We start from the raw sequence: 25,124 nt of genomic DNA on the forward strand, positions 1-25,124 counted from the left end.
CCTTTGAAACTTTCATTGTTTGTATTTCAGAGTGAATTTTTACACAAAGTACAGAAATCTTTTCAGCTAAGTGTTGTGGCAATGAACATTAAGGAGGAGGACTTTTACTGAAAAGATGCATAAAAGAAATTACTGCAAACGCTGGAAAGAAAAACAGTCTTCAAGAAGGACGAGGTTTTATCCACTTATAAGTAGATCCACATGAAATACCTAGAAATGAACATTTCCAGGAGTTGCAGTCCCCTAATATAATTAACTATAGGCCAGATATAGAGAGATATTATATTCTTAAAAAGATATTTGAGTGTAATTTAAGTAGCAGCAATATAAATACCAGTCTTTTACCCTTCAAACCCTGGTTTGTTAATGGCTGCATATGTTAATCTGGAAAGGTTCCTATGCACATCACCAGTCTATTCTAGGATTGTTAGTGGAGATGACTTAATTCTTTTTAAGTGTTTGCCTTAGATACAAGAAAATGGACTTGGGCTTGGGCTCCTAGCTTCTCCCTGAGCCCAGATCCATGCCCTATTCCCTGTCTGAAATTTCCACTGTTCCCTTTCTCCTCCTTGATGCTATCTAACCTTGTGATTTAATGGTTTCTTTGCTTTGTTTTAGTCTGGTTTTTACTAGGAAGTTTCCTAAGTAGCAAAAAGAGTGATCCATAATTGATCTGCCTTGCACACACACATACATGCATACTTGTGCTGCAAGTGTGTCTGAAAGGCACAGCGGTCCCTTCCCTCCCCATGGCAAACAAATGGTGACAAAGGGGATCCCAGATACCCCAGAAACAGGGAGGGACTTGGGAGAGAGGAATTGAGCATTAGGTTGAAAATGTCCCTATAGGCAGCTTATCTTGAAAAAAAGATTGCTTGCCTGCAACTTTTTTTATCCTTGTATACATTCAAAACCCATCCTTTCAGCCCTCCCTCAATTTTCTGCACTTTGCAGAAAAACATAACCCTTGAGCTCTGTAGTTGTGTATGTGCTGCCTCATCAAATTCATTATGGACCAACATGGAAATCAGAAGGTATTCCTGACTAGTGTACTGGCCAGATCTCCATCAAAGGGGAAGGATCAGCACCCCTTAGGACACTAATGCTGTGAGTACACTACCTGTAGCCAGCTCCTGCACAGGATCCATATTCATTCACTACACGTCTGGAGTTTTATGTCCCAGATGAATCCTTCCCACCTGACATTCATAAGTCCTGCAGCTGGTGTCTGGCTAGCAGGCTTATCTCACACAAGGTAACTTCTTAGCATGGAGAGACTTACCAAGTTAGGGCATAAGCCTCTGCAATGAGGCTCTGACAACAGAGGAAGCTATAGCAGTGGTGATGGTAGCTTATTACCTCTTTCCAAGGTATCCATTTTCATGGATCTGAAGCTGGTGTCAATGGGCTTCACGGAGGAATGGCCATGGAGGAGCCCTGACCACATACCTTGTGAGGGTTACAGAGTGAGCGCAAGCTCTTTCCAGTCAATAGTGATGTTCCCTCATGTAAAGGTATACGTAAGGCAGCATGCAAGGAGAACATGGGTCTGAGCACGTGTGCTGGTTTTGGCTGGGGTAGAGTTAATTTTCTTCATAGTAGCTGGTATGGGGCTGTGTTTTGGATTTGTGCTGAAAACAGTGCTGATAACACAGGGATGTTTTTGTTACTGCTGAGCAGTGCTTACACAGAGCCAAGGCCTTTTCTGCTTCTCACCCCACCCCACCAGTGAGTAGGCTGGGGGTGTACAAGGAGTTGGGAGGGGACACAGCCAGGACAGCTGACCCCAACTGACCAAAGGGATGTTCCATACCATATGATGTCATGCTCAGCATATAAACTAGGGTGGAGTTTGGCAAGGAGGGCCACTGCTTGGGAACAGGCTGGGCATTGGTCAGTTGGTGGTGACCGATTGTTTTAATTTGCATCACTTGTCTTTCTTGGGGCTTATTTCTCACTCTTTTTGTTATTTTGCTTTTCATTACTATTTTTATTACTATTTTATTATTTAAATATTTTATTTCAATTATTAAACTGTCTGTATCTCAACCCACAAGTTTTCTCATTTTACCCTTCAGATTCTCTTCCCCCATCCCACTGCAGGGGGAGCAAGCGAGCAGCAGTGTGGTGCTTAGCTGCTGGCTGGGGATAAATCATGACCACATGCCAAAAAGCACCAAAGTCTTAAAGAGCTGAGCGCCTTTCATGTAAGTTATTGCAATAGCTGTAGTCAGTGATCCAAAAGGTGTAATCTTCAAACAGGACAGAACAGTCTTGTACACCGACTTGTGGCTGGGAGTTATTACTGAGTCCCAAGCCCCATCTGTCATGACTGTGTGATATGGTTGATAGGCTGATGATCATGGACCTCAAGGGACTCCTTGTAGGTGCCTTGGTTACCTTTGGCAACTTGATCAATGAAAACTGAAGGCTTGGGCGCTGTGCTCATCTGCACGGTGTCGCTGGCACACCCTTAACCTGTCACTCTCTCAACAAGGCCCTGCAGGGTGCATGGGCTGGGATGGGATAAGGGCTGGTCCCAGGGAGTCCAGTGGCATGGGTAGAGGCTGTCATGCCACTTGCTTTTGGGTCAGAGAAGGGCCCTGACCTGTGTTAATTACTAGGAGAATAATACTCCCACATGACTGTTGGTTCTGCTCAAGTAGACGGCTGAAAGATAGGATACGCTTTTCATTTTGGGTTTTTGCCTCCTGCAACTCACACTGGGACAGCAAGGAGCTTGGAGAAGAGATTTGTATAGGCCTTCGGGAACGTCACATGTGCGTGCTTTATGCTGAGTCTGCCAGTTCTCCCTGGCAGTTAGGGGGAGTGAGGGCATGTGATGGGCATCAGGAAGGACACGGTTGCAGAAGAGAGAAAACCCAACTTAAAGCCTGCTCTTCATGGCAAACTAAAACAAGGGAGACAGAAGGGTTTAGCACAGCAGAGGGAGAGGAAAAGGACATTGCAAAAGCAGAGCCAGGACAATCTGTTCGGGCCTGTTTGGAAGAAATGGACTGCTTTGTTGAAGAGGAATTCTGCCCCTCTGACTTTTCTACCCAGAGTCCTGCTGCCTTCCTACAGAAGCAGTCTCTTATTTATTATTATTATTATTATTTAAAAAGATGTGCATGCAGGGACACGGGCTACTAATTTATTTCCTATTTGATAGCTCTTTACAAACTAATGTATCTGAAGAGCCATGGGCACTGGATTTATATGTATAGCTGTACAGTGAGACTGAAAGACTTTCGATTGTTCTGCTGCCTTTACTGGCAGTCACTAGCTCTGCTACACAGTGAGGGAGACTATGTGCATCATTCTTAAATTTGCATAGCTGTGATACTAGGATTAGCTTTGCCACAGGGCTTGGTCATTGCAGCATCCTGCCAAGACTGTCTTTTCAAAGTATAAGCAGACATGAAACTTTTAAGTCAAATCCACTGGTGCTGATAGCTTTTTAGCTGTCTCTAATCTTTTGGCACCAGAGAAGATTTTTTTTTTTTCCTACCTTTGTACATAAAAGCATATTCTCCACTTCATGTTAGGAACGCTGGGCTGAAGGTAGCTTGGTATTGTGGCACCCTTAAGCACATGGAGCCTTTATGCCAATCCTTTAATGGATAAAAAGCACTCCAGGCTCTGAATTTTGCACGTAGGTAGCCATGTTAGTTACCCAGGTGCAAATGGGTTGCAATTGAGAGGGGACTTACTTCTAACTAGTGATGCAGAACTGTAGTGCTGTTTAGGCATGATGCCACCACAGAGGGACCCATAAACCGAGTCAGCTGTTTGGCAAATTTTCATCTATGTAAATCCCTCTGTAAATTAATTATATGGCCAGTTTATAACTTTTACAAGAAAGCAATCTCCAGACTCGTTTTTCTTGTTGGTTGCAGATCTTGAAACTTAACTGCATGTGTTGCAAAACTAATCACCAGGGTTAGAGAGTCTATAAACTGTACTGTATTGTATAGACATATACATTTCCAATACTTCTTTCCTTCTTTAAATACCAGCTATAGTTTTAGTCCATTCATTTTTAGTGTTTGCAAGTAACACACACCCACACAAGCCTAAATAAAACTAGTCCACAATTAAACCCTTGGAAAATGTGAACATAAACTCCAGCTAGAAGTCTCCAAATGAAATATTTATATGTACTAGATGTCTTCTATCAGGAGGTAGTTCTCTTGCTGTTATCAGAAGTCAGCCCTTCGCTCCCTGTGTCTGCTTCAAACGCTTTTATCCCCGGCAGCACGAGGCTTGCTTCAAACATCCTGCTTGCTTGTCAGCAGGGTTGGTGCACTATATTATAACAAGCATTCGCCACAACTGTTGTTCACAGGCAGCATTTTTAGCTCTACAAGCACAAACTGCGAGATTCTCTATCGGCATAATTATTATTTATCTGAGGCTCTTCCAGTAAATTGAGCCTAACTAGTCTTTCCTTGGGGTAAAAAATGCAACAAGCTCTCTTTTATTGTTGCTCTTGTAAAGAAAGCAGCATGATCCTCAACAGTGGTAGGATCTGGACAAGGAATAAGTCTCATAGCTGTTGCATCATCTTCCCGGTATGGCATTATCTTATAGTTCAATTCTTAAACTAAGACTGACTGGCAGGAACACAGCTAATAACTGTGCATTATTTTAATTGTAGGTATATTTTAGTTGCACAGCTGTATGCTTAATGCTGCATCTCCCTTAGCTGAGAGACTGGTAGCATTTAACTGGTTTGGTCAAAACCGCTTCATCTTCCACAGGCAGGTCTCAGAGACTCCCTGGAATCAGTAACTCTAATTTCTATACAGAGCAAAAGGTGAGTCAGCCCAGCTTTACTGTGTGGTGGGAATGGGGCATCTGAAGCTTTGGAAAGTCTTGTGACATAAACTGGAGATCTATAAATACTAACTTTCTATATTAAGTGATCCTGCAACAGATAGATGTATATAATGTAATTAACACAAATTAACAAAAACAACAAAGGAATTTAAATATCCTGGCACAGTCATAACATTTTTTTTCTTAAAAAGTAGAAATTAAATTGAAAGTAAAAGGCAAAAGCAATGTTTCACCACAAAACCTAGTATGAAGCTGGTCTATGTGATTATACGAGCCTGTTAGTACATTCTCCTTGTCCTGTGCCTTTGGGGAAACTTAAACCATAAAGAAGATGGAGCCTATTATTATTATTATTATTATTATTATTATTATTATTATTATTATTTACTTGTTTGGAGACCCGTACCTATGAATGCAATACAGAAGGATTTTTTTTTTCTCTTTGTAACCCATGGCAAATTTCTCATACAAAGATTCGCTTGGGTATAAAAACTTCTAATTTGTGACTAAATTATACTTTGCATAATGCTGAGAGACTTCATGCAAACAACAGTGTTAAGATAATAGTAATACTCATTTATTGCTTAACTGCAATGGTGATTTTTTTTAATCAATTTGTTGAATAAAATATGAAATTAGGGGTGATACTTGTATACTAATGGAATGGAGGTTGTGGCATATCAATAAAACTGTTTCACACACCACTATTAACATACCAATCCTCTCATTTCCTCCCTCATCTCTCCTCCAGCCCCAAAACAAGCAAGTTAGGTTACCCACCTCAAAAACTGATTGATATAAATAGATATCTGATAAAATGTATACTGTATTCTAATAAGATTCCTAATATTGGCTTTAGTTCATTTTGGTAACTGTTTAAAGAACAATCCTTCTAAATGGAAAGGCAATGAGCAGGGCAACAAATTGAAGAGTTGGCTGTTATTTTGCTTTTTAGTCAACCAGGAGTTCTCTAATTATGAGGAAAGTATTTTGCTTACCATTGCTACCTTAAATGAGACACCTGACATTTAGATAACTATCTATTTCCACTTACTTGCTATAATCTTCGTAGGGACTTCGGCATTTCCAGAAGGCAACTTATCCCACTTGTTTCATTCCTCTATGCAGGGAGTGTAGATTTCTAACTTACAATGCCTAAAATAAGATTAAATTAATTCCATCTTTTCAGATGTTGAGAGATACCCAAAATGTCTCCCATTAGATCTTTGTTTTGTGTGAGGTATTATACAAGATTATTGCCCATTCACAGGGATCCTAAATATCCCTTAAAGGCTTGGATTTTTCACTTCTGCTGATCAAAGTATCTTTAGTAGCTTCTCTTCATGTACTGAGAATCAAAAGAGTTGCAAAACACACTCTGTAACCTCTGGTTTATTTCCTGAAACCCCAGGAAACACAACCACCCAGGCATGCATAATTTTTTGGCATATACATAGTATATAAGAGAGGATTTCTTAAAATAATAGTTTGCTCCTAATGGTAATGTGAATGTTTCAATGAAAACTTCATTGAAATGAAAAACAATCACTGAATTCTTTGCATATTTTATTTTTCTTTTTGATTTCCAACTCACACACATCTGGCATATTTTACATCTTTGCAATAAAACATGGTTACAATAGCTTAAGGAATTTATATATCCAAAATATTTCACCATGATCTCAAGATGAAATGAACTTGTCTTCCAGATGTTCAATAGTCTCCCAATTCTAAGCTACAAACTCAAGATATTGCTTACAGACGGGTGATGAATAACTTAATCATTACGTTGATCCCCATGATTTCAGAATCTTATAAATACAAACAACAATGAAGAAGGAAATTCAGTGCTAAACTTACTAATACAAGGTGGATAACAAATAAGTAATCACATCAATAAATAATGATATGTTTCTGGTGCAAAGTGCCAATACAAAGAATCCATTATCTTTTTAAATAAATGACTGCAAGTGAGTGTAAATTCTGAGAAAATTACATTCCTGTTACATGCCTCATAGCCCTACCGACACAATATGTACATCTATGACAATACAGTCACCAAATATACAAAGAAGAAACATGAATTAAAGTGTATATACCCCTGGGTGTGTAATTTGATCAGTACTATGTGCAGAAAATTATTCCGATAGTTATCATTACAGTATTGTAAAACATGAAGTGCCTTAGTCTGAGTGGCTTCAGGTGAGATTTTCAGAAGAACTGAAAAGAATAACCTCAGTCACCTTTACAATGAAGCTAAGGCTGTCAAATAAACCAAGCTGCTCAGAGGAAAAATAAGGGGAAAAAAATCACTGGGGGCTCTCTCGCCCACGGTTTGTATGCCAAATGTTAATAATCCAGAAGTATAGCACTTTGTCTGTATTGGGAGTCATTAAGCATTACAAAGCATTCAACTGAACTTCCCTCTTTGCTCCCTTTCTGTCTAGTCTTTGAATTTAAAAGGGAGGAATTTAATTTCTATTGTATAAAGTATAAATATGGCAAATGATGGCTTTTTATCCAAATGCTTCATGAACAGAACTCCACTTAAGAGGGGTAAAGTTTAGATGCAAAAAGAGAAAAACATGTGTTGGTGGAAATGTCAAAATTACTGTTTGCGCCCAAATTCAACCCTTTAACACAAGCTGTACCCTCAGGCAAATCTCCAGTTTGATTTGTGTGAATGCACCTGTTCCTTCAAGACATCAGGTTTAAAGTACATGCAAGTTGTAACTCCACAATAAAATTAAGAAACAGTTTTGTTCTTTATACAAGGTTTTACTTTTACAAAAGTATCCCTTTAAAGTTAAGATGTGCATCTGATGTACAAAGTATCAAACGTATTATTTTTTTTTTTTATCTCAGCTTGAAAAGAGGCTGGAGATGGGATGCATGTTAGGTTCAAAGCCTAAACATTGAAACAACTGGACACAAGGTTCCCCAGAATTTTCAAAAGTCTCTTGCGGCGCATCCTACTACCTTTTCTCAATAAACAAAGATATATGAAATAATTACCAAAACATCTCCTAATTCATATAATTTACATGATACAAGCTTGCTTTTCAGCAGCTGGTGTTCAGTTGTGAAAAAACACACAAAGTAAAATGGTTGCTGACTACAATGTACAGCTATTGCTGGGTGTAATGGAATGTACAACGGAGGTCAATGCAGACGTGGTTTTCCACCAGAGACTACACCTTTCACTGCAGCACTTGTGCTCTCAGCTTTACCTGGGCTTTCAGTTCTTCATTCCGCTTCAGTATCTGTTCTGATGTTCATAATGCCATCGGTTAAAATCTATATTAAAAGCTACGATGCTGCCAGAAGCCATGCCTGTAATCAGAGTTCTGAAAAAAAAGACAGAAAAGATGGTCTTGTTAATCCTCTTTACCTTCCTAAATGATGGGTTACCATAAACAGTAAAAAAGGTAAAAGAATGAGGCAGTTTTTGCAACACTCTCTGAAGATTAAGCTCACGGGTGGGTTCAGTTTGCGATGCAGATGCTGCATTTAGGTGTCGACATATAAGCCAAATTTCCATGTTCCCATTATAGTCAAGGGAGATCTAGAGGTCCACGCAGTCACCTTCACATAGGTAAAAGCATCATGCCATCTGAGTTGCCCTCACATCTGCCTCTTTAGAAGGGTGTGGGTCTTCATTAGGTCCTTTGTCATATGTGCCACCCCAGGTACATACCTCAGACCGCTGAGGTATCTCAAACAGTACTAACTGGCTAAGGGTTGGCAACCCAGTTAGGCCCTAATCAGTACCCTCAGTGCAGCATGAAACCAGCTTTCTGCAGGTCACTGGGCATGTCCTTTAGAGTGAGCTTGACTGTCCTCTAGACTCCACAGGCTGTAGCAAGTAAATCGCCACAGTTATTACGGGAGCTTATTCCCATAGCTCACATGAAGACACTTATGCCGCAACACCTTCATGCAGATGTTTTAGAACCCAGCTGCCTAATTTTAGGCACCTCATGCCACTGGAGGTGCCCCAGGATGGCTGACACGTGTATGCTGGCTGGCAGCTGGGACACAGGACCTGTGGAGCACTCTGCACTTGGGGCTGCAGCTGGGAGCAGCTGGGTGTCCTGGGGCCTTCCAGGCAGAATGAGATGCCTCTGCCAAGACAACTGAATTAATCCCTTTATCATAAGCTGATCACACCTTGGTACTCCTAAAAAGCTTCATCTTGAAATGTAGCCCCATATTTACGTTGTTCTGGTGGCAACAGTTGAGGTAATTTTCCAGTTATTACATATCCTCTAATTCTGGTAGCTGAGTTTTAAAATTGGATTAGGTATCTATCACCACTTCTATCAAACCATACAAAAGTCATTCTCTGCTTAACTATGTGACTAAAGCTAAGCAGGTACTTAAAGCACTTTGCACAGCTGGGGCTTCCCAGCCTGGTATTACAATCAGGGATAGAGAAAACAGGCTAGCTGAAATTTTTTGCAGTGTAAATAAATCTCTTCGAACAGTACTCAGTACTGTATGCATAAACTGGCAAAGCTCCAGAAGCAAACAGGCCTCTTCCACTAAGTTTCAGTTAGACTAGTTTGAGACAAAGAACTTGTTTCAAGTCATCTACTCATACATGAGTAAAGTAGGTATGTATTTTGTTTATAGGTGTTTTTGTTGCTTTGCAAAATGGGTACATAGCATAGGAATGATGAAAAGTGTAAGAAAAATAAACTGAAATGAATGCTGTATGACTTTCCTAATATTCTGTGAATTCTCTGCATCTCATGAGTTTGTATATTAATAGGAAATACAAGACTGATGCATGATGTAAACAGCAAATCCACTCATAACCCTGCATAAATGCAACATATAGGCTTACATTATAATCACATTACAATAGAAGACTGAAAGACCAGGTTCATATATCTCTTACATTTACAGCGACTGCAAAAATCTAGGCTTGTACACTGCACATCCATTCCTCAGGAAGGTCAAAGGAAAGGACCACACTCACTCCTGGTGGATAAAGCCTCTGATAATATTACACATTATAATCCAGATGCAACCCCAAGAGGTTCTTGAGCTATACATAGCTGAAAATCAGAAATATACCACAAACTTTTGCAATTTGTTTTAAGGCACTGGTTAATAGGCACTACTGCACTCTGATCCAGTCTGACTGTTCCTATGTTCTTAAGTTAATGTAATTTTACTCATATTTTGCTAGCTGAGTCTCTGGTTTACTGACTTCAATGATGTAACACCTCACCTTAATGTTAAGCGCTTGTACTATGAGACTCAGGGATCAGAAAAAGTGCTAAGTCAGATAAACCAACAAGGTAACAGCTAGGGTAATGGGTTTGTACCACGTCCTGTTAAAGACTGCATACCATAAATTCATACCTTAAAGTTCATAGAGATGTATACTTTGTGCAATTTTACCATTTACATACAAATATTAACAACTAACCCACCTCTGATCATGAGACAGATCCATAGCTCTTATGCCAGCATCACAGCCAGGGTAAATATAGAGCTGCTTGAAGTCACAGGCCTGCCATACTTCCACTACACCGTTGTCTCCCCCTGTCACCAGGTTCTGTCCATCACTGCTCAGGAGGATGGCCTTCAGGAGAAAAAGACAAAAACAAAGCACACAGTTAGCTTTTCTGGGAACAGGTCAATATTACAATAATGTAATCAACTTAGAAGCATTTCTTTTGCTCTGCCCACTTTAAATTTGAAGAAAAAGGCTCCCACTCCTCTTTCTCCCCAGTCAAAAAAATAAACCAACAAATTTTGGATCTCCAAATTTTAAATAAAAGTTCTGTGGTTTTCAACATGATATATAACCAAAAAGCTCTTTAACTGAATCTGCCAAGACTTGAGTTCAGCACATAACATTTTGATGTTTATCCTACAATACTCGGTGCCATCACTAACACCTAAAGCAGAGCAGCGATCTGCATTCCTAATGTTACTTCAAGTGTTAGTGACAGAGCAGAGCCCTGAAGGCACAAATTCATGTCTTGGCTAATAAATGAAGAATGGACTCTTTTCCGAGCATTTTGGTTTAAAGACTTATTTCCCACTGAAATTTAATTCCAAACAAAAATACCAGGAATCATGTGGGATCATAAAAAATTTGTTCTTATTTATTCTGGAAAAGCTCAAGTGCATTTTTGCATTTGGAAATGGAGATGAGAGGATCTGTGTTTGAATATGACTTAACCAGGAGGCAGCAATTTTACATATGTGATTACCTTTAAACCACACAGCAAATAAATTCATTTTATTTTAATAAATAAAGGTGAGACACAACAAATGTTTGTTTGCATTTAGATTTACCCTGGTTGAATCATTGATCTCCATCTGAGCTAAGAGTTTGCCATTAATGCTGAAATTGCTAAACCGTCCTCGTTCATAGTAGATGATGCAGTGACCTTCACTAGATACTGAAATTAAGCGAGGATACAAGCAGTTTTCTGTTCCTTCCAGGGCTCTCAGCAAATCTCCAGTAATTGTGTGTACCAGACAAGGACCTTCTGTATATGAAAACAAAATATATCATGCATTTGATGCTTATATAAACTATATAGGCTGTGCACAAAGGCAATGCATAATACACATTTATATCACATTAGTCCTGCATAGATATAAGAAGATGCAATGTTTGCTTAAAGAGTTTAAAATATGCAACAGAAAAGGAATGCAAGAGCTAGCATATTAAGAAAATAGATACAACATGCCTAAAAGTGGTAGTTTATTATTTACTTAAACTGGCAGGAGTTTTCATTGATCTATCTTCTAAAATATTCTTTCCTCTTTCCAAGCATTCAGAAGTCTCAGTCTTACTGCCTTTCTCCAACAACATCAACTCTCTTTAGCCTGCCTGCTCACATTAAACAGATGGGGCCTATCAGTGACTAGTAGGAGCAACTCCCAGAGGGCATATAATCGTATCACTGCATATTTCTCCTATAGACAATGGCAGTTCCTGTAGGTCCTCTCCTCCAGTGAATGTGTTACATGCATAGATTTCAGTCCTGAATTGTTTTAACAATGGGCGTCATCTGCCAGCCAACAGAGTTACTATGATATCTGGACTATAAGAGCTTCTAGGAGACCACACTATGACTGCATTTACTCCAGAGATATTTTAACATGAGATTTTAATGTCTTTTTATGAAAGAAAAAAAACCAGCTATGAAATCTACAATGTACATTTTAAGATGCAAAACGAGACTATTTCCATTTCAAGATCTATGAGAAAAGCTCTTTTGAAAGTGAGATCTGTACTCCTACTAAGAAAAAGAGTCTCTTCTGTGGCAAATGTAATGAGTCATGGTAAATACTAAATGTTTTCTTTTATGAATCACAGGATACTCCTGGACAGCACAGTAATCTCTTCCTTATATAACTAGCTCATGACCTTGAAAGTAAATTCATACTGGCAGACTCAGCCACCTCATATTAAGCCCTTCTAACTTTGAAATTCACACAGCAGCTGGGTTTGCCCAGGTAGAATGAATCACAGCATCAGTGCATTCACCTGCGAGCCCTCTGGTACAGGTTTTTATCTGTGTTTGCACAGAGCCTTACGCTGAGAGGTCTCAAGCCTGATGGGGTCCATGGGATATGACTGCAGTGGAATTAATTTATTTTCTCAAATAATTGAGTTTCAGCTTTGGAAATACTGAAATGCCAGAATGTTTTAAGAAGTGATGCTTCCACCTTTAGAATAATTACAATGTTAGATTTTTCAAAAGAGAAGTATAATAGTTTCATATTTAAGTGCATGACAAACTGCCACTATGTTGGCTCAGCTGATTGGTCACGGACACGAAAAGGCACAGAGAAAATCTGATTTAGGATGCTAATGTAAACACATACAGACTGACTGCTCTTTTTTGTGTTTGTTGGATAAGAACGTGCAAACATCAACCTGATGCACAAGATTTTCCTCAGAGGAGTCCTAAATGTGCTGTCTCCCTGCCTCAGCAGGTTCTCTGGCATGCTGCATGTGTTATCGCAGTGCCACAGCCAGCTCTGGAGGGACAGCCTCCCCACGAGGGAGCAGAGGCAGCGCTCAGGCAGGACGGCAGAGCAACGCAGCACTGCCGTGAAATGCAATCTAAGAAACTGGAAAGGGACTGGAAAGGATGGAAACTGAAGAAGAAGGTTTAAAATAGCCATCTGCTGGAAAACAGCAATAAAAAAAAAAAATTATTTTCTCTCTGCATTTATATATGGACTAGAGTTTGAAAAGGAAGAACATGAGAAAAGTAACTTAAGGGATAGACTGGGCCTCCATTTCTCTTGATCAATTACAAACACATTCTGGATTTGATGTAAGGGTCTTTGGTCCTCTAGCAGCCTTTACCTCTAAAAATACATAAGTTACCAAAGCATCGTATACTTAATGAAGCAGAAGATAACAGAGTACAGATTGCAGCTATTTTAATAAGAGGAAATCTCAAAAAAGATAGTTGGAAAGGGTCACTATTATGGCAGTAAGAGTGTATAAATCTGCCTTAAAAGATAAAAAATAGCAGTGCTACTAGAAAAAACTTTAGGTTCAGCGTCACTGTACGTTCTTTTCATGAATGCCTTGACTTCGCATATGACTGTTATGTAGTATGGCATTACGAGAATTAATGACTCATTAGGATTTCCTGTTAAAAGTGTCTTTACTCAAAAGTTTCACACTCAGCTTTGAAAATAAATGTTGAGCTCTGAGGCAGTATAAAAGACGATAACCCAAGAGCTCAGCTGTGAGCAAAGGTGGGCAGAACAAGTATCACATCCTTCTTACCCTCAGAAGCAGCAAACTTTTTAAAAAGGAGTACAAGGATATCCATGGGGATGAATAAAACAGGCATCGCTGTAGACAGAGAAAGCAAGTAGCTGAATGCGGATGTAGGAGTGGAGTGGAAATGAGATAGGAAGAGATAAAGGAAGAAGAACCTTAAGGAATGACAGGGCTAAAGTAAAGAAAGCAAATAAGAAAGGAGAAGAGATAAAGTAGCACAAAAGAAAGTAAGAGAGAAGGAGGAGGAGGGGGAGGCCAATAGGAAAGGAAAAAAGACATGCAGTTTGCCAAATTAAAAAGCTGAACGAGAGAGGGCAGTGGAGGAAGAAAAGTGGACATGGAATTAAGGAGAAAAGAAGAAGGTGGGCAGAACAAGTGAAACAGAACAAATGAAGGAGAAACAGAATAAGGAAAGATGAAGCAAACACTTATTGAGGCAGGTGCTTTATTTACGTTGATTACCAATTATACAGGAGACTGCTGCAGGTTTGGAAAGGTATTTTGAACATTTGTATTAGCAATTGTTGGATACGTTGGATTCCACAGATAAGTAACAGGGAGAAAGTGTGAACAGATGGCTCAAAAAGTTTAGTAGAAGAGAGGTAACAACAAACCTGCAAAGTCCTCGTTATTTGGAATCCATTAACAAAAACCCTACCAGATGAAATGCTGTCCACAGGTCCAAAACCAAGCCAATTGACCCTGCTTCCCTTGCTGAGGATACTGAGGTCAGTTCTACAAACTGCCATTCAGTAATGATCAGAGTGGAGAACTTGGAGATGGCCCTCCCTTAAATACAGGTCTCTCTTCAAAATCAGTAGATGTCTTTATGAATCATTGTATAAATTTTAATCAACTACTCTTCCAGATCTAGGGGGGGGGGACGGGACGGTAGCATAGATTGATGTTTGGAAGGAACAATCAACTTAATTTGTGTCTAAACTTTGTAAGTCCAGATAGTAAGTAATAATGTTCAGAGCAAGCTGTTGCAGATTCCCCCAGAATTACAACATGTCTTAGTAGAGGAGACTTTGGGTAATTAAAGTATGTATGGTATATATGGCTTGAGAGAAGACTGAGACGTACCACTAAAAAAGGCTCTAAAAATGTTAAGACTTAAAAAGATTTCTGACCTTTAGCACCACTGATAACGAGTCCCAGCTCTGCGCAGACTGACACGCAGACAACTTCATGGTCATGACCAGTTAGAACAGCACGAGGAGCTGGATAATCACCTGTTAAAAAAAAAAACACAAGAAGAAAAACAAAAAAAAGGGAACAACAGAGGAATGCCAAACCAGACGTGTTTTATCAACAACAGAACTTTGCTGCAATTTGCCTTAAATCAGTAAGCATCAGACAGAGGTGCAATGTGCTTAAATATCTCATACTTAGGTTTCTGAGCAAAATACATTCAGATATCATAAAGTTTCATAAGTACAGCTTCCCAATGCATGAATTCATACATTAACAAAAAGCAAACTTCTTTGGTTTAGAAATTATGGACTGTGTGCTGTTTACGATACACAAATGACAGCAATACATTGCTGGTTTATGACCTAAAAATACTGAAAATCTGTATTTCACATAAAGAACACAAAGTGTGGTGGTATTAAAAATAGCTGTAATTTAAAGATCTGTTATTGAGCATATATGTCTCTAGACTTCTGCTAGGAACCTAAAGAGTAGCATAAGTTGAGGATGTTCCTATATTCATGATCGTAATTTGTTTGTGGGGAGCAAAACAAGAGAGGAGGAACAGCACTGTACTGGGAAGATACTACTTTAGTATGACACTATTGATTCAGAGACACATTGAATGCTTATAGATTAAAATTATACCTAAAAATGCTTATGGGTATACATCATTTTTATATATATCACTATGGATACCTATGCCATTTTTATCATATTTAATTTATTAAAGAGTAGGATAGATTACTCACTAAATATTTATTTTTTACATTCAGGAATGAAATTTATTTTATTTTGGGCACAAACAAGTGAGCATTTATGGAGTGTTTATAGGATAAATAGCAACATTTCTGTTGTTTCTAATAATAACAGATGCTGACATCTTAACAGTAAAAGTCCTATACGCAGTAAGGAATTGCTCAGTATTTGATATTGCTTTGCCATGCAAAGAAAGTTAATCAGTAACATAAAATTAGCAACTTGCTAGATAACACAGATTTCATCTGGTTATATTTACTTTGTACAAATGAAGTATAGAAAATTGGGAAATTCCAAAAGACTGGAGTTTGCCAGTGTAGTTCAAATACTTAAAAAAGATAACAGAAATTACCTAGGGAACTACAGATGAATTACTGTAACAATAGTCCTATGCCAAATAACAAAATGGTTAATCCACAGTTCTGTCAACAACGAATTGGAAGCAAAAATCTCATTAATGCCAGTCACCATGCTGTACTGGAATGGGAGTCTTGTCAAGCAAGCTTCTCTATCTGTTTTTGACAGGATGACAAGTATAGTTGATAAAGATGACTATGTTAAAATGGCCTCCATGTATTTTTTTTCAACATATTTGTCTTAGTAATACAATGTTTTGATTTAAACCTGTTTTATATGGAACTGACTGTGGACAACACGGATGGCACAGAAGCTGGTTCAATGACAGATCTTAAAATTGTTTGTCCATAGAAAGGTATCTACTATGAGCTACATATTAGGATATTGGAAATTTGGGTGACCAATTAGGAGCTGGGAATTGATTCTTGATCAAATATTAACCAATAATGTTATCTACAGGATAATATAAAATCTTTGCTGGTAAGATATAGTTGTATATAAAACTGATACAAAGATTCACTGGCAACTGTATAATGAAGAGAGAAAGTAATTATTATACCATTCTCTGCATTGCCTAGGTAAATAAAAAGGTAGCAAAATGGGGGGGGGGGGTAATTTTATTTATTTTGAATGCAGCTAGGTACAAGGTTGACACTCCTGGACAAGCACAAGCTATGCTCACTAGAGAAGAGAGTCTGTTCTAGAAGGCAGTGAGACAGAGAAGGATTTATGGAGCCAGAAAGGAAAACTTCAACATTAACTTTCAATGCAATACCCTAGAATAGCAAATAGGAGTCGAGAACTATCTTGTCACTGTCAACCAGAAAGATTAAAGTCTTGTACCCACATTTACAGAAATGAGCTTAAAGGAGGGTCACACAGCTGATATAAAGAATAAGACAGGAGGCTGCTGAGTGTTTAAAGTGTTTTCTCTCTTCATTGCACAGGAAGTAAAGTAGTGACTTGACCACCGTAGCTGGGAGTCACAGGAGTAAAAGATGTCCAATAGCACAGAAATTTATTTTGCAGCTAATGGCACAGCAAAGTCCAATGGGTGAATGGCTCCACACATTTCAACCCTGCAATAAAATGCAGTTTCCTAACTGGAAAAACAGTTAAACCCTAAAACAAATTAACAAGGGAACTGCTACTGGAGTAGCTAAGCAATGTTGCATGGGTTTCTGAAAGATAGGCTTTAGGAATGGAGGCTTGGTTAGACTTTTGTGGGTCAACGAATTTAGTCTTCTTTATTGCAAACACTCACATCATATAAACCTGTTAATAAATTAGTGAAATGGCTATCTGGGTATGTGACATGGAAGAATGTTCCAGATGTTTCCTACTCTAAAGGAGAGAAATATTTTGATTTTCAGTCTGAATTTATTCCTGTCTACCTTGTCTCTCTCTATTCTTGTGTCAGCACCGTCCTTTAACTTCAGGTCTTCTCCATGTCTTGTGTTTTCCCCAGACATGTACTTACAGAAGAAATCAGCCCTCTCAGCCTTTCATTTTGACTCTATTAAACAAACCAAACTCCTATAAACTCCTTTGAAGTGATGAGCTTGCCATTTTTTAGTCATTGTAGTAACCCATTTCTGTGCCTGTATAGCTCCATGTTCTTTCTGAAAATTTGGGTAGCCAGAACTGTATATAACAATAATTCTTGAAATTTTAGGGTGAATCTACAGTATTTCTTCCCAAACCCTAATGTTATTAAAATTTTAATTTAATTAAAATTTTAATAATAATTTCACGTATTTTACTATCTTTCTGAACCAGCTGAGAACTACCAACCATGGATTTACTGACTTTAGTTTTGGACCCAATAGTAGAGGGTGGGTCAATCTACCTGCTCTTATCATTGCATCAGACACATTAACATTTTCCTATCTCTAATGAAAAGTGCTATCCCAATAAATCCTAGTTTCCCAATCTTTCATCTATCCTGCAAGAAAAGAATCTTTCTGGTCTGGAAATTGAAGATGTGAACTGAAAACTGGGGTTTACTGCTAGGAAAGGATGGATGTTGGAAGAATCAAAGATGCTTTGTGTATCTCTGATGAGATTAGCTGTATTTTGAGGTTTACATTTTTATTATTTCCCCATCAATGTTGCTGTTGAGAACCCCATCTGCTTTTGAGGTTTTCTTTTCTCCAAGTGCATAACAGAAAAGGGGGGGGGGGGGGGGAGCAAATCAACTAAATACATAATTTTCCACTTTTTTTTTTTCCTTCTGTATGTCCTCCTGAAGAAAAAAAAAAAAAAAAAAAAAGAAATTATGTTCAAGGGTCATTTTGGCTTAAACACTGATTACAGAGGTGTATACAGTAGTGTCATCAGACTGCAAGGGTGAATGACTGAAATTATTAGATGGTTAGAAATTTTTTAAGGGAAAAGAAATAATGCAGTTTTCAAAAGGACATTTTCCTCAGTGTTTCCTTGGAAAACACTATAATATCATGAAACTGTAAAATGTCAGAATATGAAAAAATAATATTTAATTTACATTTAATTTAATTTACATTAATGTAACATATTTAACTGACTTCTTGGTTCATAAAGGAAAATGCTTATAAGAAATAACTGCCCTGAAACATAAATCTTTGAGTCCTGTTTTTCAGTAAATACAAATTGATAATGGAATATTATTATTAGGAGTAACAGTTCAACAGTAATTGAAGATGGGATTTTTCCTCTTAGGGCTCAAAGAAAAAAATATTCAGTGATACTTTCTACAGGAAAACCTGTGGCATGAAGAAGAGAACCTCAGTCATATTACATTTTATTGCTAAGGACAGAAGTTGTGAACTGCAGGAATCATTCAAAATCTAGCAAAATATTCTGTCACTGTCACATCACCACTGATGGATGCAGCCAGAGGTCAAAGGCTGCAGCTCTGAGGGAATTGCAGGTGAAAATATCCTACCTATGAACTGAGATACCATCACTGTAAACTCCCTGTAATTTCCCCAAAGGAGCACCTTTGAACCAAATTACTAGAGGGCAGAAGAAAAAAAAAAAAAATCTGTGTTGTATTTCCAAACAAGTAAGTTTTTCTACAAAGTCTAAAATAAAATATAACTTCCCTTCTCTCTGAAGAACGTAATGCTTAATACTATTGAAAGTTTATTCTGGAACAAATGGTGGTTTCATATGCTAAGGAAAAAATAAAAAGAAAGAGAACAGTCAGTGTTACTATTTCTCTCATATTGTCCTTTTCCAGGAATAATGTACAGATTGCTATGAGCACACATCTAGGAGTCTTCTGTATAAAGAAACATGAGAGTAACGGCAAATTCCCGTTTCCATTTCCTCTCTGATTTGATGGGAGCAAGTACAAGGTTATAGCTGAATTATTTTTTCGAAAATAATATATAAGTAGAACTTTTGAGGGGATACTCTTCAGAAAAAAAAAATCTTTAAAAAAAAAAAAGCTTTCATGGAATAGAAAATGTAATAGCCTTCTTGAATTTTTATTGTCACAAAAAATGTCCTGGAGTTTGATGAAAAGAGAAGACTACCACCAATAAACAGGAATATTTCAAAATAGGAAATAGCCAATAACAATGTCCACAACACGAGGGAGCAATGGTTGTAAAAGAAAGACTGTTGACAGAAAAATATTCATATATTCAAAATATTCTCACCTCTGGCAGAACTGATTTATTTGTTGAGGAATATGAGCAGCATTGTATATTCCTACAAACAACTCACCAAGGTGCATGGACTTTTAAATATCTTGCAAGTATTCAGACCCCCAAAACAAAAAATAGAGTGGAGGAGAGTAAGTATTTGCAGCTTCTCTTCCTATTTCTTCCACTAAATTGCTCTGAGAACTTTGGCAAGTTGCTGAGCTGCCCTGTGCTGTACGGCTCCCATTGGGTACGCAACAAAACACGGGCACAGACGTCAGTTTATAAAATGCTAGATATAACTGCATTAGTTCAGGTGTGTTATTGTCCCATTTACCAGTCTTAGGGGAGAGATGTCTTTGGGTACCAGAGTAGAGACATGCCAGTAAAAATTACACATTGGTTTTCAAATACCACCTACTCTGGCAGAATAGTGCCAAGACACTTTATTTTAAAAATTAATACCTAAATTGTAGAAACATATAAGTACTGTAATAGCTCTTTAAACATGCAAAGCAGATTGCATATGTGCCAATGTGCTTGCACAGGACTTTAAGACAGCCATCCAGTCCACTTGGTACAGAACACACAAGTGGCTATTTTTAAACTGTGCCCTTTCAAGGTTAGACTAGGGCATGTTATAGGGTATTAAAATGTGGAGGTATATAAAAGAATAAGTGAATATTCTGAATTCAGAATAACTACTCTTTCAAGATAGAAACTCTCAAACCCTGCAATGTTCACAATTTTAAATTGTTTCTAAAAGGAACAAATAAAAGTATACTTTGTGACAGACTTAAAAACCAGTGCAGGTTAACTTTACAAAGATCCTTTATGGTAGCGCTTACCCTCCCATTCAGGAATATACAGAATACACCCACTGGGATAGGGTGAATTGTTAGCAGCTCTGAGGATTACATTATAATTCTAAACACACCCAGTTTAGGGCTGATAGACACAATATTTTCCAATGGTCAGCACAGTTCCCGTTAGAAAAAGCAGGGTTAACTCTCACACCTCTTGTGACCATCCTCTTGGAAGCTACAATAGGTAATGAGAAATGTCAAGTCCCCAGATCAATGAAATTTCAGGCTCTATGGACAAAACAGGAATAGCATTGATCCTTTTAAAGAACACCAGTCAGAGGGTGAATGTAATATATTACACGGAGAGGCTCAAGAGGATAAGCGGCCAAGTCCAACATACTTACCTGACAAAAAATTCAATCAGCTTTTAGCACAAGCTGCCTACCCTTCCTTTCTTTCATGCAGGAGTCTGATTCCAATTAAAGTGTGCAAATTAATTTTTATCACTTCCAAATTAGTTTCTGAATTTGTGTCTGTTTCAGATGAAAGCATCTGTCCCTCACTTTTCTACAATTCTATCATCCACTTTGGTATCTGTTCAAAGACTCGGAGATAATTCTCATTTTCAAAGTCACTTGTTTGAAAGAGACATTCAATAAAGCAGTCATAAAATATAAAAATAAAACAACTATAACGATACATGTTGAACTCCAGGGCATACCATGTACTCCCTTTGCTCCTTTTTGCAATGACTAATACAGTTGCTATGTGAGAAGAAATTTGTATACAAATTACCACTCAGCTAAACCAAATCCCTCTATATCATAAGAATAAAAAAAATCAAACCCCAAATTGTCAAACTCCATCACAATAATTTTTTTATTCAATCTCTTAGAACTGCAAAGATTTACATTTGCCTGCTCACTTCAAAGAATTAAAATAAGCAAACTATGTCCTTTGCATGTGCCGTGTCTTCCTAAGAGAAAACAGATTCTTTTCACTGTTCTCTCAACTGCGGCAGATTTAAATAATGTGGTCATCAACTTAATAAGGTGCAGACTCAGATTACCTATTTCAGATGGGAAATTTTGTCTTAGGAAGTAGGTATCTGACCCTGGTAAGATGACTAAGCTTCATTCAGTTCAGTTTTTTTCCTAAAGGTGGTACTTATCTAAGCAAGATTAAAGAAATAAGGGGAGGCTCACATAAAAACGCAAAAACCTGCATTCGACTCCCCTTCAGCCTAAAGGAATTGATGCCACATCTCCCACTTTCCAGGAGCATCCCCAGGCACCAGCTTGTAGTCTAGGCTGGAAAAGGACATTTTCTATCACCGACATTGGAGCTTAGCCATTGCAGAGCCATGAAAACAATTTTTGTTGGACCAGAGAAAGTACAAGTAGGGAGATGATATGCCCTACATACTGCTGTTGAAGGTATACAGTTTTGGTTCCTGATTTCTTGATTTATCTCTATTTTTATCCAATCATCATGTCACATAAGATCCATAAGCAAGAACAGAGAAAAGAATTTTGCTTTCCACCAAAGCTCGAGGTTCACAAGGGGCCCCTCCCACATTAATTTATAGCCTGATAGCCTGCATATGCTTGTGAATGTGGGAACATGGGTTTGAATTCTCCCGGTCTCTGGAGGCCAAGAACTTATTCTCCCACTTCCTGGACAAACATTCTAACTAGAAGGGGTTTTGCAAGCTATTTTTGAAAGCTAATCCATGGAAAACATTGTATTTAAAAATCTGGTAAAATTTCAGTCTTCTCACAGCAATTGTGAGAAGTGTCAAGACATTGTGACTAGTGCAAACTGAACCAGAAACTTCTTTTTGATACTCATTGTAGAATAAAAGTGATAACTTAATGAACACATTGATTGGAAAAATTATTTTTAAATTATAAAATGAAGCTCACCATGCTCTCATAAGCAAGTGTTCAACTACTGAGCTGGAGCAGCCACTTGGCAAGAGTCATATCCAAGACACAATTTTTCTCCATTCTCCTCTTTAAACCAGAGCTGGTTCTGTATTTACCACAGCTACAGCTGAGGTCACCCTCTGAGCACATGCCCACAGAAGGCTCTATACACGTCCGACAGGTTAGGTTATTGACATATGTGTTGTTTAGTAAAGATTTTATCTAAGTCATGGATTCTGAATATGGAATTTTAGCAGAATTGGTAAGAAGTTTGTTCTGACAATCTTTTCTCCCAGAGTATTTCACAATAAATGATTGTGATTTCTATGTTTTCTAATGAAATAGTATCTACATTTTTCTATACAAATGTTAAACTAAATAAACTGTTTAGGACAGGGTGCTTGCTTTCCCCTCCTTCCCCTTTATGGTTCCTGAAACAATTAAAGTTCTTTTTGGTAATTGGATGCATTGAAGCTGAAATTGATAATTAACTGTCTTTCAGCTTAAAAGATCATTATAAAGTCAAGCATCTAACCCAGATAATTACTATATCTGACATTTTTCTTTGAATTCTTCACCTTTTTACAGTCTGTGATATAAAATACCTTATCTGTGTCTCCAGATGACAGCTTTTAAAAAACTAATCCCCCTTTTTTCCCTGAAAATATCATCTACATCTTTCTGGAAATTCATTGCAAAGATGTTAACTAATTGGATTTGACCTACAGTGAACATCTCACTTTCATTTTTCCTACAAGGTAAAGCCTAATCTTCTATCAGTAAATCTGGGAAATATTTCTTTCCTACTTCGGTGGCTTAAACTACGTAAAACTTCAAATGTATTTTCATAAGGATTGTTGAGAATGTTTCACTCATGAAAATTAGCATACAGGGAGTCAGTCATACAACAAGCTATCATGTCTGTTCACAGTAGGAAACAGAATCTAGTAGTCATTACTTCAGCAGAAAGATTTAGTAGTTGTAGAAGTAGGTCCTTCAGACATATAATCACTTGTGATCTACCTTTACTGATGTATGTTCTTGAAAAGTCAAAGTAGCTGTTAATGATGATGTGTTTACAACACATGACGTTCTGCCTATAGTACAGTACTAGTACATAATTAGCATATCCATGTTAAGTTTCATCCAATGAGTAGAGATAACAATAATAGTGATGACATCACTCTTCCTCAGCATGAGTCTTCAACATGTCTTCAACATGAGCAGTAAGAAATCTGATAGATATATTTGGAAGCTATCACAGTGGATTTAGCTATCTAATCTTCCTGGGTGCTGCTATCTGTGCCTGTGAGGTTACATTTGCCTGGACATGACTCTCTGCAGCACAGTCTCCCATTAATCTGACTGTAAGGCCTGTTCTTCAACAAAAATAGTGCCTTATCCATACAGCAGAGGTAGAAACAGAGAGCAAATCATACAATTGGGTTTTGTTTTCATTGACTTCTATCAGCTGACTGATATCCTTTCTTTTCATAAAATTAAAGTTCTCCAATGTGGACACCTCCAAAGTTACACAGCTGAGATATTAAATCTGAGATCCCCCAAAAGTACCACCTTCTTGCATTCAGATATGTTCATGACAACGAAAAGGTATCAGAACTAAAATAAATTTATCTGCCAAAGTGGAACGGTTTGTATCAGCCAGTCAGGAGATGCTAATGGCAAGGCTGTGCAAGCATAATCAAAGGAAGTAAATGAAAAGTCTTACATTTTTAATTCAATGAAAGGAGCAAGCTCATACTTTTTTCTGACTCTTGGCATATAAATTACTAATACTTACTATGAATCACACAGGCATTCAAAGAAGCAACATGGCATCAAGCTAAACAGAGCGCCCTGACAAGAAATTGCTTTTCAGACTGAATTTCTCCCTATCTGAGAAATATACATAAAAATTAGAGAAATTTGTTATGGGAATACAATTTCCCCCCCCACCACCACCTCCAGTCTCTCTCTGTTATAAAAGCAAAAGAAGGTCAGGTGAGAAAGTAAGGCTTTTATCTGTCTCCCCTTTGCTCTGCTTACAGACAAATGGAAGAAAATTAAAACACAATAAAAAAATCTGCTGTTGTGAAATTAACAAAATATTTACTTTGTAACAAATAAAACATTTTTCTACCAGGCATTCAGTTGAAGAAATATTTTCACCTAGATGTCTGTAACTGCCAGGTCTACAACTGCCTCCAGTCAGTACTTGAACCAGACATCAAAATTGATAGTGATAGATTCGTCTAGGTTTATCTAAAGAGGTAATATCCTTGTGCCGAAAATAATCATCAGAATTCAGAAACTGCTTTAAATGAAATGGATTTAGTGTTATACAAAACAGCTATAGCATATGGATGAAAATTGTTCTTGTCTTTAGCTGTGGTCACATTTCTGGCTTGGGTGAAGGAACCTTGTAAATTAGTAGTGCATTTTAAGTGCCCTCTTATATAAATAATAATAATAATAATTATTATGTCCCCTTCACTCTGCAAAGCACTGATAGTTAGCCCCCTGCAAATGAAATGTAAACTCTTCCTGACATTTTATCTTTTTCTATTTTTATTCAGTCACTTTTCTTCTCCAAAGGTTTGCTTGCTATAGAAAGACCTTTCTCAAAGACACTCATTTAATTCCATGGCATGTGAGACATTCCTTTTTTGAAAAGGCAAGCAGCTGATATAGCATGCTGTAGCACAAAAGGAGTAAGTTAAAATGCCAAAAAATATTTCTGGGGAAAGGAAAGTCAAAATATAGTGATATACATCCTGTCACTTAAAGGCCATAACCATCTTGTTCTAGTTTATGATGACATGAT

The 25,124-nt window shown here is 37.8% G+C and overlaps 1 protein-coding gene across 7 annotated transcripts in view; it reads right to left on the reverse strand.

Annotated features, from left to right (window-relative positions):
• Positions 1-6,395: 6,395 nt before the first annotated feature.
• Positions 6,396-25,124, reverse strand: part of NBEA (neurobeachin) — a 517,855-nt gene continuing 499,126 nt past the window's right edge. For 5 of the 7 annotated variants that reach the window (XM_054837772.1, XM_054837762.1, XM_054837753.1 and 2 more), the window contains 4 exons: positions 14,758-14,859; positions 11,161-11,357; positions 10,287-10,438; positions 6,396-8,189 (listed from right to left, as the gene is read on the reverse strand). In XM_054837772.1, coding sequence (XP_054693747.1) covers positions 8,099-8,189; positions 10,287-10,438; positions 11,161-11,357; positions 14,758-14,859 — 542 coding nt within the window. In that variant the 3' untranslated portion in view covers positions 6,396-8,098. The remainder of the gene's footprint in view (positions 8,190-10,286; positions 10,439-11,160; positions 11,358-14,757; positions 14,860-25,124) is intronic. The other 2 variants (XM_054837791.1, XM_054837802.1) reach the window with 1 other exon arrangement.

This window comes from Grus americana, chromosome 1 (assembly GCF_028858705.1).
Source record: "Grus americana isolate bGruAme1 chromosome 1, bGruAme1.mat, whole genome shotgun sequence".
Classification (NCBI taxonomy): Eukaryota; Metazoa; Chordata; class Aves; order Gruiformes; family Gruidae; genus Grus; species Grus americana.